Genomic DNA, 20,340 nt, shown 5'->3' with positions numbered 1-20,340 from the left:
AAAAAATTTCGCATTTAGAATTATATGATTACATTAGATCACATTATGTTGAAGGTATAAAAAAAATAACTTTTTTCATTACATCTAAAATGTGTAAAATCAACACTAAGATGTGAAATGAAAACACTATTTTGTTTTGTTGGATATTCACAAGCTAGCTGCCGGAAGTGGTGATCCATTCTTTTTTATTGTGGTGAACTTGAAGAACTTTATGCAGTGTTATGTAACTTTCCAACTTAATGTTTGCATATGATTTTTTGGTGTTATGAGGGTTGAGATGGGCAAGCTATGTGGAAATAGGTGGTGACCTACCACCACGTTTTTGTATAGTTAAATAATTTTAGTAAATTCTAATTTGTGGTGTTGTGTTTGGTGTTGCATAAGAAATGTGTGAAGTCACATTTAGTTAATTTGAGTGTGAATGTGGTTAGTCACACTAATTGATGAAATGTGTTAGGAGTAAGTGGTAAGCTGGTATGGACTTTATTATAGTTAAGTAATTTTAGAAATTGAATTTTCTTTTTTATTGGGTGGGGTGATGTAGTGCATGAGGTGTTGTAAAAAGTGAAACCAATAGAGGACATGATGGTTAAAATTCGTATGCTCTTTATTAATTCGTTGTTTGTATTTTGCTGGGTCAGTATTTATTTTGGTTTTTGTAGAATTGAATTGTAGTGTTCATGGTTTTCAATTGATTAACTAATTACTTGTTCATGATATAATGTCAAGTAGCGAACGTTCAAATGAGGATGTTGTTACGATTGATCTTGATCCCGAGCCTCAAGCTAAGGTTTGATTGAAATCATGATTTTTGTTTTAAAGTAAACATGATGGTATATTTGTTTTTTCATGATTTTTATATATTAAAGTGTATTTATAATTGATATGCAAGTCTTTAGCATAATTGCTGGTCAAAGTGTTTGGATCTTGTGAACAAACACTTAAGTTTGAAAAAAAAGTCTTATGTACCGTGCATCCCATTTGGATAACTTATGTTTTTGCGTGAGGAGATAAAATTGAGTCGTGAACTTTTAAGTAAGTTATGTAGTGTTTGGGTGGAGAGGAAGCAAGATTTTGTAATTCAGTGTCAATTTGTGTCAGTTTGTTAGATATGTGTTTAGGACTAGGTCTAAAGAGTTGTGGGTAAAAAAATTTATTTAAGGAAAACAAAAGGTATATTCAAATAAGCTGAACCATATTCAAATATTCACAAAGAACAACTAAAAAAAATCATATTCAATAAGCACAGTGAAGACCAGAGGCAACGAATTTGAGTAGCAAAATGGAAGAATCAACGTTTGCAGAGACCAAAAAAGTGGGAAGAGAATATTGAATGAAAAGGGGTAAAGAAGTGGTGGTTCAACCAAGTACAAGTTAATATTGAGAAATAGCGGCAAAAATTGAAGAAATAGAAGAAAAGGAGAATTTGTTAGGGTTTCGCATTAAACATTGTTTTCCATATGAGGATTCTACCTTTCCAGGGGTCTTTGTAATGAGATCCTCTTTCCATATTTATTTGCTTTAAATGAAACTAATGATATCAAACAATATTAAGTGTTTTGATTATGGAAATGAATGCAACAAGTTTAATAGAAAATAGTAAACTTTTAAGTTGTTAGCTTATTTAATTTGATGCATGAATGTAAAAAAAATAGTAAAACTGGTTTTCAAATCAAGCTTATAAATCTAAATCGAATGTGATTAACGAATCATAATTTAAGAACAAAATAATCCATCAAGTCGTGAAATAATCTACCATGATTTTATTAGATAAATAAGAATTCACAAATTCTTACAAATAATCAATTATCCTATTAGAATAATAGCTTATCTAGCGTTTTGAAAAATATTAGTTTTCCACTCTTTAGATAATAAACTAAATTGAATTAGGAAGTTAAAAAGGTATTTTAATGAATAATGTAATAAATTAGTTTAAATAATAATTAGTTATCTTTATTCTCAGATTAAAAGCATAATTCCAAAAACAATACTTTCTAAATATCTATAATTTCAAAAACAATACTTTCTAAATATCTATCAGAAACTATGAGGTTCGGACACTTCTTGAATGACGTATTCGTGTAGACCACTCGTAGAATACTTATCGGTGAAGTGTTCAATTCAAAAAAATATTTGTTGAATTTTTTAAAATTTTAACACAGTTCTAAGGTATAAATACAATAACTTTCTAAAATCTCAAATAATAAATTTTTATTATGATTATAAAAATAAGAACTTGAACCAGTCATGAAAAAAAATTTTCTACTCACAAAAAAATCTAAAACATACTTTTACACATAAATATTTATTTTCAATTTACATAATTTAAAATTATATAAATCTAAAACATACTTTTACACATAAATATTTATTTTCAATTTACATAATTTAAAATTATATAAATCTGTCCCCTATCCGTTTCAATGCTAAATAGATCAGAAATGCTCTTTTTCAGTCTAACTTCAATAGCTGAGATTAGCCATTGGGTGACAACCCACGTAAAATTAATGGTTGCTAAGACACTTTATGACATTAAAGGGAGTGAGCTTATTTCTGTTAAACAATATTTAATACAAATATATTGTGAATCTTTACCTCTTGAAAGATCCCACAGTTACATTGAAAATATCAAAGAACTCACTTTGAATTTAATTAACTCGGATTTTTTATTTAATGTATATATAAGTTATTATTAATTAGGTTATGAGTGAAGGTCACCTTGGGAAACAAGAGAATTTTTTTGCAAAGAATCACTAATGTTGTCTATAGAAACTTAAGAATAAAGCTTAACGTTCACGCCTTTTCACCTCATACCCAAACAAATCATGGGGTGCTAAGAACACATCCAAAGGATATATTTTGCAGCATCAAGTTGTTTTGTAATTGCAGCCCATACACTTGTCGGAGCTCCACATAACAGTGACATCAAAGTGTGCAGTACGTACAAACCACAGAAAACATGATTAATTAAAAAGGGTTGGGGGATGCAAATACATCTCAAATATTTATGAACAACATGATGCAGCCCTAGTTCCTTCGGCAGGTCTATCAACAAGAACCATCCCTGCTGGGTTCTGAGCTGGCTGGGCCCTTGGTAACCTCTTGGCTGTTCACAAAACCAAATTTCAGTCAAGCAATGTAAACAAGGTTCGGTAGTTTATAGCACACAATAATCCCTGTTTAAGGTATTACTAATATCATTCAAATACTGCATGTACAACTATTTGCATGCTTCATACAACAGAGATTCAGAAAATAAAATGCACACACTACTATGAATGAAAAAAAGGATGTTTTTTTGGATAAAATTCTCCTAAGCACTTGTAACAAAAGAAATTAAAATGAAATAAACTTCTCTTGTAAACAAAAAATTAGTTCCTGCATAAGTTAATAAAAACTGTCTTTCAGTTTGCTTCGCCCAGAACTAATTATAACTTGTGTGCATAGCTTTTAGAATATGGCATTAAAGTGTGATATTGAGACGGTAAAGAGAAAGGATAAGGGGAAAAAATGTTGTAACGTTATGCAGCTCTCCAAGGTACATATAATAACTAGACCCAAAACACATGTCTGGTGTTGGATATGTCATCAGTGGGTCAAGATAAATAAGTCAAAAGACTAACTTTTTTATGAATTTTAAAGTTCAACTAGTAGAAATAATAGCAACTAGGCCATTAAAGTGGGGACAGATATTTTCTCAATCTTTTGAAGGCTTCCTCCCTCTTGAACTGATGACTGATGTACTATTAACTTTATTCTAAGCCATTCAATCAAAAGATGAAGAAAATAAATACTAATAAAGCAGCGTAAGACAAAGCAGGAATGGAATCAGACCTATTTCATAGAATATATCATTAACGTTGGATGCTGTTTTGGCAGAGGTCTCCATGAAAAACAAACCATTTTCTTCAGCGTATACACGTGCTTCCTGCAATATCAACGTGTCAAAGCCAATAAACTGGTAGCAATAAGAAATGTCACATAGCATATTATAAAAATGAAACTAGACAAGCATATGCAAGCTACCAATCGTAACAGAAGAATCCGAACATGTTGCAAACGTAAATTAAACATTATAGCATTTTTTTATCAAAATTGAAATTTTACTACGGTGGAAAATTAGTGAGATGTACAACTACCCTTCAAATTAAAACTAAATCACAATAGGTAAACCGTTAAAAGCACAAACAGTTTATAGAATTTGCACCTTTGCAAAGAGGGATTTACATTAAAAATACTTTCGGATTAAAAACCTAGAATTTTATCCCCCACCTTCATGTTTTAGAAAGATTCACTTCCCTCTAGAATACATCGTTGAAGATTAAAAAACATTAGAACTGTTAAACAGTTAGTAAAATATTTATTTGCCACATGTGCTACATTTTCTACTGCTTAGGCCCGGAATTCATAACGTATTGCATTCAATACCTGATATTGTTGGAGATTATATAATTCTTGATAGCTGACATGGAATAAAAAGAATATAGGAAAACAATTTTACTTACTTCAGCTGTCACTTTCCTCTTATCTTCCAAATCAGCTTTGTTACCAGCAAGAGCCATGACCATATTGGGATTTCCTGAAACAAAAACAAAAAAATAGAGAGCTTAAGTGGTGACTCTAGTTATGCGACAACAACTACCACATACAATGTTTAATTTAATAATTCAGAGAACCTCCAACTAAAGCATTACCTATATCATCTATCTGTTGACCTAGAATTTGATAGACGAGTCTAAGTAACATTTAAGGGATGTATATTAACATACCCACTAGATGTTAGAGACTCCTAACCTTGTGAAGGTACGAGGGAGAGTAATTGTATGCAGGATTCCCATTGAGCATGCAAAGATGTTTTTTTCTGGATTCGAGTCAGGACCAATTGGTCACTTAGATGCAACTTTAACATTGCACTATGGCTCTCCCTCCTTTATGGGAAGTATAAATAAATAATCATTTCAATTATTAAACAATATTTATCTCGTCAAACAATCTAATTCAATCACCCAAACTTTTCAAAAGTTTCTTTAGCACACATTTTCACACCATATCATGTATAATTCATCTATATCTCCACCATTCCATTATAAAGCATGAGTTAAATTTATTAAATGATTAATATAAGTCATTCCAACAGTTGAGATCCTAATACAAAAGAAGAAAGACATAAGAAACATTGAAACATTGTGGCAAAATTAATTTACAAATAGGTCTCATCCATAAGTTTGCAAACAGTTGATAAAATAGTTTAAATATCTTTTATTACTCTAAACTTTATTTGACTTCAGGAAAAAGAAACAATGATAAAACTTCAAAACCAATAGCAAAAATACCTTGCTTTTGAAGCTCTTGGACCCATTTCTTAGCTCGGGTAAAGGAGTCCTGTGAAAGGAAGATAGAAAATATTATATTAAAGTTCATTAAATAATCACATTAAACGCATAGTTTCCGCCACAACAAAAGACAAAAGCATATACTAATCAAATGAAAGAACCCTGCTATGAAATTTGATCTATTATACAAATTCGATAATATTAAACAAATTCATAGTTCAATTTTGATCAATTATACTCATTTTTCAATATTCTACGCCAATGGTCCAATCAATTATCACCACACAAAACCACACCCTACAAATATATACTTTGCCAAATTACACAAGGCAGTTAATGAATTTTGTTATATGTAAAAATCATTCATGGTCCTTCATCTAACAACTTAAGATTTTTTAAGAGTCAAGTTTTGGCATGAATTAGAGCTCCCTTGACTAATTATGAGTTGGTTGTGAGGTGGGTCAAAAACAAAATTGAATAAATTTCCCTGTTGATATTGAAGCAGCAATGTCCAGCTGCCAAATATTCACAAATTTTAGGTAGCTTTTTAGAATCCCCCACGTAACCAAACACAGGCTAAGTGATCAGGAGTTTGATCTTTGCTACCCGCAGTACTTTAATATTAAAAAGACAAATTCAGTAAAAGATGGAAGCATTGATTACATTTCAAGACAAGAGGACACTTTTGTGAGGGGTGTATCAAAAATAAAAACATTCATGAGCTCTTCATGTTTTAGAGGAAGTTGGTTATTAAAAAACTCTTAACTGAACTTATTCCTCACATTTGTTAGTTCCAAGAAGTTATAGCATGGAGTAGAATAAGTATCCCCGTGCATACAAGAATTACACAGGAACATCTTGTGCAAAGGTTTTGGTTATAAAGGACCAATCATTTATCCCCTAATGAGGACAGTACATAATATCTTAAAAGTAGGAAACGAACACAATTCCCTAAAAAGGATTGTTCATGACATAATACGCAATTCCCTATTTCCACTTTAAGATATAATTCACACTATACGTAAATTCAATTTGATTAAGAGTGATGAAATTAGACAAAATAACCGAAGACAGTAAGTATAACTTCAATCCAGAAATATATTCACTAGACCTATAAAATGAGGCAAAAGAAGCACTTGCTACAGAACAAATAAAACTTGAGACCGGCCAACCAGGACAAGCAGGCTGCAATTTTATCATTGTACCATGAAAACCAATAATTTTACATATTTTATATAAAGTATACAGCTACAAGAAATAAATAGAAGCATCAAATTAATTAAAAATAGCGCATATCTTAGTTAGTTATCAATCTAGGATAGCACTACATAGCGGTCAACCTTGAAAAGCCTAGAGTGAAGTGGGATGACCATTATTTTAAAGATTTTAGTAGATACTAAACAGTTTATAGTATACCTATTACTTAAATAACAAAATAAACTCCAAAATATAAAAGTATGACAAATAATAAGTCACAAGTTACATACACAATCACCATCAATCTATGAGCAATAAAAACATAGTAATGGAGTCAAAGAATACAAGATGACGGTGATATTAATAGCAAAAGAACATAAACAGTTAGATAAAAATTAACAAGATGTGAACTAGGAAGTTTAAGGGAAAAAGAAAGAACAGAGAACAGGAAAGAAAAATAGTCTGGTAGAGTGTAAAGGATCAGAAGCCAAAACAAAAGGTAACTTTTGGTGGAATATTTTACCCATAAAAAACTGAAGCAATAATATTTCAGGGGTTAAAATTGGTTTTTAAAGCTGATATCGTGGTCACGCCACAATAACACACGGAAAGAAGCCACCATTAAAAACCATTCCAGTATTTGAATTACAGAAGGAACCATGGCCACTCTACTACTATAGCATGCTATTTACTACTACGGTCAATGTGCCCCAGATACTGCAAATTTAAATAGGTATTCAGAGATATCCAAAGGCAAAGTTATCATACCAAGCTAGTGATGTCATAGACAATGATAGCAGCAGCAGCGCCTCTGTAATACATGGGAGCCAAGCTATGGTACCTCTCTTGGCCAGCCGTGTCCCAAATCTCAAACTTCACCGTTGCATCATTTACTGCCAGTGTCTGCGAAAAGAATGCTGCCCCTATTGTTGATTCCTGTTACCACAAAAAAACACAATTTCAGTAACACAATCTCCATGTTTCCCTACCTTTAAGACTCATCACACACAAAACAACTTCTCTCAAAAGTCGAAACCTCAAACTCAAACCATCATCACACAACTACAAAAAGAATAAAAATACTCTCTACCCCACCACACCAAAACTATTTAAGCCCCACAGTTATACGACCAAACACTAAATGATCACTACCATCATAACCTCCATGATCAAATCAGGTAGTCCCTTTAGAGACCAACCGAAATTCCTCACCTTCTGAATATTATTTTTTTAAGAAAAACCATTGGATACAACAAAATCCCATCTCTGGTCCGCCAATTTCATAGCGAATCAACATGAATTAGCTAAACACAACCCACCGTAACGAAAAACTTGAAGTTTTGTCAATATTTTCATCATTCAGAACAAACCCAAAAAAACGTTTCAGCGTACAACCCAAGGAGACCCTTTAAATTCGGAGAATCCTCCCGCAATCAAAACGAAGAAATCAAATAAAAAGTTAGAAAAACAACCTGAAATTCAAGAAATTGACCCTTGACAAAGCGCAAAACGAGGCTGGATTTCCCAGCACCCATGTCCCCGAGAAGAACCTGACGAAAGGAACAGAGTCAAAAATCATCGGAATCGAAATTTCGAGAAAGAAACAGATGAATCGAAAAGGAGTGGATGGACCCACCAATTTTGCATTGAGGTTGTTGTGTCCGATCGTAGCCATGGGATGAAAACTGGATCGATCGGAAACGAAGAGAGGAACGAGAAGAACCCAATACGCAAAAGATTAGAAATTTGAACTTTGCGGATATACAGATACTGAAGATTGAAATAATCAAATCGCAGAGGCAGAAGAAGAAACTCTCTCTCTTTCTCTCTCTCTCAATTCTATTGCTTTTCGCTTACGGTGGCTTTCCTTGCTACCGTCTGCGTCCAAACGCGTTCGTTTTATTTGTTTCTAGTTTTTATCTTTTCTTTTGCTTCCTTTTATTTTACTTATTTATTTATTATCATGCTGTTATTATTATTACTATTATTGTTATAAATTATTATTTTTTATTATTGTTATTATTCTGGTGGTTATTGGTGGCTTGACTTTGACATACAAATGGGAAATTGCTTTTGCTTAGAAGTTGGGCAAAATGAAAAAGAAGTTCCCTCAAAAAGGAACAATCTAAATTTGATCACTCTTTCTTTCCTATCTTCTATATCTTCTATGGTGGTGAAGTATTATTATGAATAGATTTACATTCTTTCAATATTTCACACTTTCTTTAATGGGGATAACAATATTGAAATATTATTTTTATTTTACTCATAGAACCCATTATCAACAATATTCTTTAACCCATATTGATTATATGATGTGAAAAAAATATAAGTAAGATTATTTTTTATTTTTAATATTATCATTTCTTTCTGTTAGTCTTATTTAAGTTTTTCAGTACTTTTGTAATTTCTTATTCATCTCAGAAATATTTTATATTTTATACATTATTTAAAACTTGGATATGTACTTAAAAGTTATCTATTTTCCTAAATAAATATTTTTTTTGCCTATATTAAAATATTTTTCTTTTCACCTACATACGATTTTTTTTAGGAAAACTTGACTATATATATTACTTTCAAGGAATATTATTTTTTAATAATGTTAATTTTTTCAAAAACAAAGAAACGTAATTTCTCAACTTTAAATTATCCGGATCTTAAGCGAAAATCACACACACATCAATTAATGAAATAATGCCTACAGACATCTCATTACAACAAATTATTATATCTTCATGTTTAATTTATTTGGTTTTCTGAATTCTTTTATTAAATGATAGAATGATTTCATTTAAATTTTTTAATTTTCAGTTATAATTACGTCTGTTTCCTCTATTATCTATAAGTGTATATATTGTTTTATTTTTACTCTATTATTTATAAGTGTATATATTATTTTATTTTTATTAGTTTGAATACTTAGTAATCTGAATAAATATGTAATTTTTATGTGATTAATAAAATTTAATTCTTCCTTAAGAAATATCAGTTATAACTACTATATTTGTTTGCTCTATTAGCTGTAACAATATCTGTTATTGTTTTTTTTTATTTATTCTATAAATAGAGCACTCGTTAATCTAAATACATGTGTAATATTTTTGAACCAGTAAATGAAAAAATTCTACTTATAAAAAATACAATTTAGTTTAAAATGATGAGTAATAGTTAGCTATGAAGTTTAATAATTATTTCAAAGCACCATAAAAAAACATTTATAAAAAATATATAAATTTTCCTTAAAAGACAATATTAGGATAAAATTTTACAAAAATGGTTATAGGAGTGACAAATATAATTTTGAGCTCAATTAATAATTTAAACACCATGAAACAAAGATTATTGTCTTATTTATTATTTAGTATTGTAATTTTTAGGGGAGTGAAACCTAAATTATGGAGAAGGAATGTCAACTTTGAAGCAAAATATTTGTTTAAATAGATAAAATGTCTGATATGAAATAGTTAATGAATTATGTGGATAGTGGAGATGATAATTAGACATTTTACAACAAATGAGGTAGAGAAAATTTAATTGATGCAGTGTTATAACTTTGACAAGTCATGTAATTATGTTGTCATGTATGTGTATAGGTTTTTCCTACACAAGATGACCTCTTTGAGTGGCTGTGTAGAGTGACTTTGGACTTGGTTTTGTGATACTCATTATTAAATCTAACACTACAAATGGAAAATAGGGTAGAAATACATTTTTCTTGTTAGGTTGTGAAAAGGGTGGTAAGTACAAAAAATATAACATGATTTAGAGGTCGGTGTGATTATAACACAAAAATTTGACTATCCATTTATATTGCATGATAAATTTGTTAGCAATGGAGAAGGTTGGATGTTGAAGGTAATATGTGTTAATCATAAACATGAATTGGCTTAAACATTAGTTGATCACCCTTATGCAGGCAAATTGAAATCGAATAAACACTTCATGCTTGTTGACATGACTAAGTATAGTTAAGTCGGCGAACATATTACTTACTTTGAATGAGAACAATGAGAATAATGTCACAATAATAAAGCAAGTGTACAATAGTAGATACATACAAAGGTATCTTAATATTTTATAATTTTGTTTGTTGGGCATCATTTATGGTTATTTTGTAGGTGAAATTGCATGATGGATGTGCCATACAAATGATAGACACGTTGCAGTCAACTAATTGTTGCCCAAAGACGAAGTTATGATCATCACATTATGTTAGTAGGATGCAAATATTTGCGAACTTAATGAGAGTTAGTACCACATATGTAAATCTTGTAAACGATTTATGTAAATATTATTGTATTTTTAATTAAATGTGTTGTTTTTTTCACTACATTCATTTTGGAAAATGAAATATTTATACACATTCGAATTAAACTCTCATTAAAGTAGAAGAAGGGGTGAGTAACCACCATACATAATATTAAAAGATATTCATACAAAGACGTATAATTTGTCCATCGATTTCAAAGAAGTAAAGAATCAAATATTTAATATTATAAATCTAATTACTCTACTACATTCCTAATGATGCCCATGTACTAAACAAGATTGTCTAGTATACACTGCCCCATCATCAGTCACGCCCTACTAGAGTGTCTTCAGTGACGTGACCACAATTAATCATATGTTGCAGAACGTTGGTGGTCCTCTTAAATATACCTTGAAAGACGTTCAAATAAAATTAAGTTACTGTGTATAAATAAACTTAATGCAAATTAGCAATGAATCATTTCAACAACATACTAACTTACTGAACATGAATGGTCCTGCTAGGATGAGGAATTTGTCTCCTCATTCTAGGGACTACGACCATGATGACGTGGGTGTACACTCGATCGATCTTCATCTGCACCCCTCACTATGTGTGGGTGTGACACGATCTTAAACCATTATATGTACTTTTATACACATGTATGGGGATGAGATGCCAAAGTCACGCATATGACAAAGTGGTCAGGCAAAGTGTAACCACCTTTCATCTATAACAGCCAAAGTACCTCCCTCGTATGACATCAAAGGTCGAGGTATGCTCCTATACTAATGCAACACATGTTCGGGAAAATATCGTTGACATGACGAGCCCAATCAAATGTAGCCAAAAAAGTTAGAGATGGACTCAAAGGGTCCGCTGGGGTGGTGGTCATCATATGGAGTCCAAGTCACTTTATCATGCATCAAAGCATCCAATTGCATCCAGACAACACCAACAATACAAATATCTCGTCTAGTGAGATATCGAGTTGCATGCAGGTGTACCTCATCATAAAGGAGATTTATATCTCTTCTCCCCATGCCCAAAAAATGTTCATATATCCATGTCTGTGTAATTTGAACAAAGTAATTATTCAAGTATTCATATGATAATGAACCTAATAAACATTAATGTTGTTTGTCTTATACCTAAATTAGAATAGCATAATTGTCCAATTGCTTCAATAATTTTCGACCAATGGATAACAACTTCAATTCTCCACTATCCTAACAAATACATTTGTGTTAGTAACTCAACGTCATGATAATTATTAGAAGTTAACTAAACAGTTTTTCACTTACCTCACCTTCTCATAGCCTCACGATGACATCATCTGCGAAACTAACTAGTAGAGAAGTCTGAAGGTCCTCCATGGAATCATTCATTCTCACTATGTCAATCTTCATGTTCCTCCATCAAATTACCTCCATTATGATCACGTTCTTTGTGGTAATTTCCTCTACAGACTGATGTCGTAGGTCTCTGTCTTTTATGACCTTGTGATGAAGCATCTCTCATCCTAGCCATAACTCTACCAAAAACAATATCCTTACATTAATAAAATGCTAGACGATCCAATCCAATATAGTTTTTTTTTACACGTAATTTTGGATTTGGGAATATATTTTGAATTGTACAATCCATGATGTGTAGAAAGAGAAAAAATGTCCATTCCAGTTTCATTCTCCGTTTCACCCAATTTTGAATACAAAAACACACACATATCCATGATCGTCAATCAGAATAAACATTGTTAATGAAAAAGGTAGTAAGGCAAGGGTTTCGCAAGTGCTCTAAACCATAACAAAAACCTCAAAAGGAAACCAAATGTTGTAGAAGGGGTGCACCATTGTTGAACAATGGCAGAAGAAGATGAAGGGTTTAGAGATTTTAGGTTGGGGAGAGGAAAGGTTCCCATTTTTTAGGATACTCCGAGAAACAAATATCCAATGGAGATGACGAGATGAGGTCTGTAGCTTAGAGTATTAGAGTACGTGATTACGAACGACACTATTTAGAGAGTAAAATAGACTTTTCATCAAAAGTATGGTAGTACAAAAAGAAAGTATTAATGTGTAGGAAGAAAGTAAAGAGTTGTATGAAAGAAACACATTGACAATAAGTTTTATGTTACATTCAAATAGAAATAAATGTAGAAATAAATTCCACATTGGACAAAGACTAGAGACGGAGAATTGGAAACTATTATTTATTTTTCTCATGCCTTTACGTTTGGATATTCTATCTTCTTCATTGGAGATTAGAAGTGTATGTGGTGAAGGATAATTTGTAGTTGCTTAAATAACTTTCCTATCTTCAATTCTAATACTCTAATATGTTGAATTTCAAATAATCTATAGCATGATTATTATTTTTATTGGGTAATTTGAAAGGAATAAACAGAAGGAAACTTCATGAGTCAACAGATAAAAAAAAGCTTGACATAAAAGTTAAGAAATAATCGTGTCCTTAAATATCTTGACAAAGATTTCCTTTCAACTACGTGTGTCTCGTGACTTTCCTCTTTATTCGGATTATTCGCAAAAAAAAAAATACATCAAAACTTTTTTAAATGAAGGGTAGTTACACAAGAAGCTGTGCCCTGTACGAACACAGCTCGGGTCAACCAAGTAAAATATTCAGAGAATGGATTTTTCTTTCATTTGAAGACAATATTTACTTAATTAATATAAAATTAAGGATTTAAGAAGTGGTAAAATTGTGTTAAAAAGATTTTGTTGGGTGAATGGAAAAACAGAATAAAAGAAAGGCGAAAGAAAGAAGGAAGGGTAAGGAAATAAAGCATATTGTCTGCGAAGATGTTGATTAGGAAAATGTTGAGAAGCTACCTAGAAGTAGGACAGACCCACATTAATTGTCGATAGTCTTACATGTTCTGAGCCTAAAAGAGACCACGGTACGTACATCTTAATAAGCCAAGCCTAAAAAAAGGTAAACAAAGCTATTCGACTCCACGATAAGAGGAACTGGTGCTACTACTTACGAGATAATCACCCATCCCTCCCTACCAACAATTATTCTTTATAATCACCAAGTGGCTAATACCAACTGACCAAAAACAAATCACATCCTTGAAATCTGAAGAGGTACAAGAGCTTCAAGCATTTCATGACTAACAGAAGCTAGAGGCAGCTTTTCCATGGGGCCTTGTTTCTCTAAAAGATATTTCTCACAATTTTCTGCAGCCATAACCCCAGCAGAGTAAGCTCCATGCACAGATCCCTGGTTGTCCAAGCTTACAGCTTCTCCCCCAAAGAATAGATTTCCCAAGGGTGCACGAAGCTTGTCATAAACATCATTTGGTTTTCCAACTAAATCATATGAGTAACATCCAAGGGAGTTTGGATCGGTTCCCCATCGAGAGACGAGATACTGAACCTGCAAAAGTGCAACAAAACAAAAAAGTCCGAATCTTCAGTAGGGTGTAGACACTAGAGAAACCAACTTTTATTAGAATAGGTAGGGTATGAGGAGAACATTATTAGAGATGGACTTACTGGCTCAGAAGCTTTTGGAAACATCTTCTTGAGCTGTTGCATTACAAATTTAGCTGCTGCCTCGTCAGATAGCTTTTCAATGTCATAAGCAAACCTTCCAGCTACCATATAGACAAGAACAGGATGGCCTGTTGCTTTGTGAAGATTGAGAAAATAGCCACAGGCATAAGAGGTTGGAGCGACAGTGCCCAGGAGTTCTACATTAGGCCAAAATACTTTATCAAATCTTAGGGCAATCTTATTTTCATTGCCCACACCAAGATCGGAAATTGCTGAAACCTTCCAATCAGGAAGTTTTGGTTCAAATTCAATTAAATTGGCTTTTAGGATTCCAACAGGAACAGTTATGATAGCAGCATCAGCAACAAAGTTCCTCCCATCCTCGACCGTGACCATTACCTTGTCGTAACCACTGGATATCTTTTTCACCCTACAAGGTAAGATTTCACAAAGGATCAAAATCGGGACAAAGAAAAAATTGGGGAACTAATCCAATTTTCAAGTAAAATTAAATCAAATAAACCCAGACTTTATTTTGTAGTGGCCTACTGCCGGTCAGCTCTCTAGTTACAGCAAGAGGAGTTTGTTGTAAATAAAGTTGAAATTAATTGTGGAACATTGTTCGAAATTATGGATGGTAAATCAATCAATGAACTACCAAGTACCAACAAATGTTTATTCAATCAATTGAGCCACTTAAACATAAAGTAAGAGGTGTCTATCCATTTTTAAAAAATGAAAAGCTCCGTCAAATATCATGAAAATGACCGTGTAGTTAAGTCAGGTACTAGATCTAGCAGGCATACCTGTGGTTCAAACGTATGTCAACATTTTTTGCAAGAGCTTTTATAACAGGATCATATCCTTGCACCATGAGTCCATGACCACCAGAGAGGACATGTTCCTATAAAAATGTAAGCATTAATTTGGATCATTAAATAATGCTGAGCTGATATTCGACATATAGAACACAACAATAAAAGTTGTATCACTCTTAAAAACACTCATCTCCATTTTATGTAAGACAAATGGTATACGTGATACTTGAAAGCGTCCTACGGTTTCAAGTTAGTCTTTGAATATTAATAAATTAAAAATATATCTTTTACATTCATCCTTTATTCTAAATAGGTCCTCGTATATTATCTCTAAAATGCAGTTTTAGTCCTTATATAAATGGACTAAATTGTATTTTAATAATAAAAATGTACAAGATTAGTCAACGATCATTGATGGTTTATCTTACATTATCTCTAATTTTTTAAATCAGTTCTAAATATGCTAAGTATATAATAATCAAAATGAAACAATACAGATTATTTTATATAAATTAGCAGTTTTAGATTTCTGCTTATCCCAAGATTTCATCATTTATCTCAACAATAACCCTAGGAAATGGTGGCCAATTAAGGTTTATGAATGAAATCATGGATAAAGCACAGAAGCATTTGTTGGAGTTTAGAGGCAAAAGGATATCTTATATCCTTCAACTTAGATTGGCACTTGCCTGATCCCAGGTTTTCAGTGAAATCATATCTGCATCAGCAGCAAACCAAGCTTCCATTCTGCATATGAACCACTGTAGCACTTCATGGGCAAGTCCTTTTTGCCTGCAGAAAATTTGGTCAATTGCAGATCTAGATTGAAACTTAAAGCCCCAATGACTGCAAATAATATTCTCTAATCAGTCAAATACCTTAGTTCTGGATGCCTATCTAGCACAACTGAAATAGCTCGGGAAACTGAAATGTCCTCGGGATGCTCATCCCTCACTTTCCCTGTCTGTAGTTACAGGTCATTAGATTCAAGATTGAGTTAATCAGAACTTCATTTATGATTGAAAAGTACCACGTCATATGCTGCTAAGTGAAAAAGGTCTTACCTTTTCCAGAATTTTCTTAAAGGTATCTCCAACTTCAATGACCAGCTGTTGTGGAACTTGTTTACCGTCGATGTTAAAAAGCATATAACTGGAAAAACAAAAAATGCAGTTACTAAATAAGACACTACCATTAAAATTGCAAAAGACCCAAATATTTTATTGTTTCAAACAGTAAATCGTATATGGAAGCTAACGCTTCATTTTCAAATGAGGCAATGTCTGGTTTCTCAAATCACCCAGCCTGACCAACTAAGTCATGGACCGTGAGTTTGGAAGACATCCAACAGAAAAATAAAAAATAATAGGTGCAGGAGGGCAAGGAGTGAGTTAGTTAAGCTCATTTATAATTCCTTTTAGGGAGTAAGAAGGAGGAGGGAGCCAGTTTTTTGGAGATTGCAGGTAGTAGTGAGCTAAGAGTTTCGCTCTGCAGGTATTTGAAGATTTTGTCTGTCTAATAACATTCATGTTTTTTTCAATAATACAACACTTTTTTCTTATTTTTGTTTTGTTCTAATATTAGTGATTTATAAGCTCTCTACGTATAGAGAAAAGGTTAAAGCCCACAAAGAGTGACCGTTTTGGTAAACTTGCAACTAATTATGTAGGTTAGTTTTTCTTGGTAAAAATTCATGAAGGTTAGTTTAAATACTATTAAAATATATTTCTAAAATTTACATCATAAACCTTCAAATACATCAATTTCAATGGAATTGGAGAAGTGATGGATTATTACCTTTCCAAATCATGGTCATATAAGACAGAGTTGTCACCACTGGTGCGATATAAAGGAAGCCCCAGGCCACGTATTATTGGAGCCAGTGGGTTTTCATTACAAACTCCATGTAGCCTAAAAAATAATGAAGAAAAAACTAATAGTATTAGCTAGGCATGAAATTTCACTCATTCAATTGACAATTCCGTTCATTTAAAGGATGACATAGCAGAGGAGTAAAATAACTAAAAGGAGCACATTCACTTGTCAGGACAAAAACAGTGTATACCAAAACATTATACTTCGTACTGATACAATTTCGTTAGAACAAATTAAACTTACCATGAGGCTCCCATGTCAACTGGACAACCAAGTGAGAAGTCCGTATGAATGCGACCACCAAGCCTATTTTGTGACTCCAGTACAGTCACCTAAGCAAATGATGAAATAAGCCAAAGCAAAAAGCACAAAAAACTCTTTAAGTGCACCTAATAAATGAAAATAAAATAAAAAATGAAGAGGAAGCTGATCATAAGATATGACACCTTAAAAGATGCTTCGTGAAGACTTCGTGCTGCAGCAATTCCAGATATTCCTGCACCAATCACAATAACAGAAGGGAGAGTTCTGCTTTGGCTCTCAACACGTGAGGAAATAGTACCTGATCAATGGACATAAAAATCATCAGGAGAAAAATCCTACTGCATAATAATAAGAATGAACTACAAAACCACATAAAGCAACATCTATAATATTACAACCATTAGAGTTGTCAAAAAAATGTTACAACCATGAGAATGAACATAATACAACAATGGCCTTATAATTGCATTGTATATATCTGCACACAAGATCCTGAAAAGACCCAAAAGTTGCAAAGCTCGCAAGCAATTCCATTCCATTATATAATAATATACTGCAGAAGAAAACACTCCTTAACTATATGCTCGTGAGCTACCCAACTTACCCCCAATAAAGGAATCAAACCATTTTAAATATGATTAAAGCAGCGAAAAGCATGTATGTGTGTCAACCAAATATTAAAGAACCACAAAGATCCATATAGCATCCTGCTCAATTAGGAACAAGTAGACCTTAATTATTCTAATTAGAAACAACAAGAGTCTTGTTGCGTGAGGGGAAATCAGTTACTAAGATAGGAGGATGTCATTCAGCAGATTCAGGAATCTAAGAAAATAAAACTGCAAGGAGAGAAACAAAATCCAAAAAACTGCAATAAAAGACTTGTTAGCGGAAGGTGAAAAGCAGAGGAGGAAAAAGCGCAAACTCACCATCGAAGAAATGCGACGAGAAGAATTGATTAGGGTCCATTTGCTTGGAGTGGATTGAAAACGAGAGAAAGGGAGTTATAGAATGAGTATCGAATTGGATCAGATCGGATCGGATCGGATAGTGGTGGTGTAGTGTAGTTGTGTTGCGGAATCAAGGGTGTATAGGAATGGGGAAATTGGAAACTAACTGGAAGGAATTGCAGAAGATTAACAGGAGGATGCCGGCAATGAAGCGGCTAAGGTGAGGAGAGAACCGCAGCTTCTCAAAATATATCATAATCTTACAATTCTTCCGATCAAAATCCAAACGGAGAACCTTCCTTGCATAAGAAATTCGATCGATGCGCAACCACAATTCTGATTTCCAATTCGATCGCTCAGACGAACGAACCCTTTCTCTCTCTCTCTCACTCTCTCTCTCTCTCTCTCTCTCTCTGAACGAATGAATGGAATAGCAGACGATGGTTTCTGAATTCCCTCGCCACAAACACACTATTTATACCTCACGGAACCACTTTCGCCACTATTATTTAATTACGATTATTATTATTTTAAGCAAATGGATCTATTTATAACCCTTTTCTATTCGTTGGAGTATAATCGTTTGGTTTTGGTCATCAAATTTTAGGTATAGATTAATAATATGTTAATTGAGTTTTTTAAGGTGTAAGATTTGCTATTTTCATAAGAATCCAATCTAGCAGTTAAATATGTTAACTTAGATTCGTCTGGTCAATTAATTTGTAGAGATATTTAGTTCGGTTCAAGATAAATAATAAATTCAGTGATAAACTGTTGGAAGTTTATATTGAAAAAATAAATAAATAAAAATAATTAAATTAGTTAAGTATATATATATTATTGTAAATTTTAATAAAAAAAATGGTTAGAGATAATGTTGTCTATACCTATAGAATAAATGAATATATTAACAAAATAATAAATGAATATATTAAAAAAATATATTTATGTTTGTTAAACTTTTAAATGAAGTTCTACGAATACTATAAAAAAAACTTGAGACCTAAGCAAATGTCATATATTATATTCAGATATTGATAGTTATATATTTTTATTGACTTCGTTAAAGTGTATCAATAGGTGGAGATGATTAGCATCCTAAAGTCGTAACAAAATACACCAAAGTTCGATCTAGGTTAACTGGTGAGAACAAAATTATTAAATGATGATGTTTATGTTAATTATAGACACTGAATAATTAAGGCCATTAAGAGAACTAAAATAACTTTCTCTTTGAGATTTTTAATTTGTTTAAAGATTTCCCTTTTTTAATTTGTTTAAAGATTGATTAAGTAGGTTGTTTATTTGTTTATTATTAATTACTCTTTAATAGTAACATATCTTAGGATTTTTAAAAATAACTTACTTTTCTAGTTTTTTAATCTTATAAACGGAATTTTAAAAAAAAAATTATCAGTGGTTAAATAATCTTAGATCATTATGAAGTTATACGTTATAAATTTAAAATCTAATTTATATGATTAGATTTTTTTTCTATACATTTTAATCTTAATTATATAAATAGCCATTTACTTTATACGTCACACTGATTAAAATATTAGTTGAAAATTATTGATATCATTTTCTGAAATTTCTAAAAAATATAATTTCAGTTAATAAAAAACACTTTACTCCTTGAAATGGAAAGGTACCCTCATATTAATTTTTAAAGATAAAAAGATGTTCAATAAGTATCTAAAACGTCAAACAGCACATAATTAAATTTATCACTCAAATCACACATTCTTTAGTTTTAAATTTATATAAATATTGATTTCCACTTTAAGAAGTTTTTAAAAATTCCGCATTGCAGAATATTGACAGAATATTCCAATTTGGGAAGCTGAAGTATTTGTTTTATTTTCTAATCAATTATGTAACGATATATATGGAGCTTTTTGAAGACAAATATTATTGTTTTAATTTTGGCGGGAAAGTTTTGTCCTTTGTGATTATGATGGAGACAGTAGCCTAACAAAAACTGCACTTTATGTTGTCACTTGCCTTATCACGTGGTGGGGACACTTTCGACTTAGACAAAACAATATTCACTTTTTTTTCGTTTTAATTATTTTCATATAAAAAAGTAGTAAATTGGTTACATTTTTTCAGATTCAGAGATAAATAATT

At 31.9% G+C, this 20,340-nt stretch overlaps 2 protein-coding genes across 2 annotated transcripts; both read right to left on the bottom strand.

The window, feature by feature from the left end:
• Window positions 1-2,641: 2,641 nt before the first annotated feature.
• LOC137831638 (ras-related protein RHN1) lies at window positions 2,642-8,475 on the bottom strand. Its single transcript, XM_068639396.1, has 7 exons — window positions 8,167-8,475; window positions 8,003-8,080; window positions 7,299-7,466; window positions 5,334-5,382; window positions 4,506-4,579; window positions 3,835-3,928; window positions 2,642-3,106 (listed from the first exon to the last, which is right to left on the bottom strand). The coding sequence occupies exons 1-7, from the start codon at window positions 8,203-8,205 to the stop codon at window positions 3,006-3,008; spliced, it is 603 nt and encodes a 200-aa protein (XP_068495497.1). The 5' UTR covers window positions 8,206-8,475; the 3' UTR covers window positions 2,642-3,005.
• Window positions 8,476-13,575: 5,100 nt separating this feature from the next.
• LOC137831637 (probable polyamine oxidase 4) lies at window positions 13,576-18,736 on the bottom strand. Its single transcript, XM_068639394.1, has 10 exons — window positions 18,190-18,736; window positions 17,443-17,558; window positions 17,240-17,328; window positions 16,919-17,032; window positions 16,186-16,273; window positions 16,000-16,085; window positions 15,811-15,913; window positions 15,110-15,207; window positions 14,304-14,733; window positions 13,576-14,184 (listed from the first exon to the last, which is right to left on the bottom strand). The coding sequence occupies exons 1-10, from the start codon at window positions 18,227-18,229 to the stop codon at window positions 13,870-13,872; spliced, it is 1,479 nt and encodes a 492-aa protein (XP_068495495.1). The 5' UTR covers window positions 18,230-18,736; the 3' UTR covers window positions 13,576-13,869.
• Window positions 18,737-20,340: the final 1,604 nt, after the last annotated feature.

Source organism: Phaseolus vulgaris, chromosome 6 (genome assembly GCF_000499845.2).
Source record: "Phaseolus vulgaris cultivar G19833 chromosome 6, P. vulgaris v2.0, whole genome shotgun sequence".
NCBI classification, from domain to species: Eukaryota; Viridiplantae; Streptophyta; class Magnoliopsida; order Fabales; family Fabaceae; genus Phaseolus; species Phaseolus vulgaris.
This window is presented reverse-complemented; position numbering and strand designations above follow the sequence as displayed.

Bases quoted from the DNA above. Each gene is read 5' to 3' on its own strand.
- LOC137831638 (XM_068639396.1), bottom strand. From the start codon at position 8,205: ATGGCTACGATCGGACACAACAACCTCAATGCAAAATTG. The intron at 7,467-8,002 runs GTTGTTTTTCTA...TTGTGGTAACAG, and splicing joins GTCAATTTCTTGAATTTCAG to GAATCAACAATAGGGGCAGC. The intron at 4,580-5,333 runs GTATTTTTGCTA...TTTTTGTTTCAG, and splicing joins CCAAGAGCTTCAAAAGCAAG to GAAATCCCAATATGGTCATG.
- LOC137831637 (XM_068639394.1), bottom strand. From the start codon at position 18,229: ATGGACCCTAATCAATTCTTCTCGTCGCATTTCTTCGATG. The intron at 17,559-18,189 runs GTGAGTTTGCGC...TCCATTGATCAG, and splicing joins CTCGTCGCATTTCTTCGATG to GTACTATTTCCTCACGTGTT. The intron at 17,033-17,239 runs GTAAGTTTAATT...ATTATTTTTTAG, and splicing joins GTTGACATGGGAGCCTCATG to GCTACATGGAGTTTGTAATG.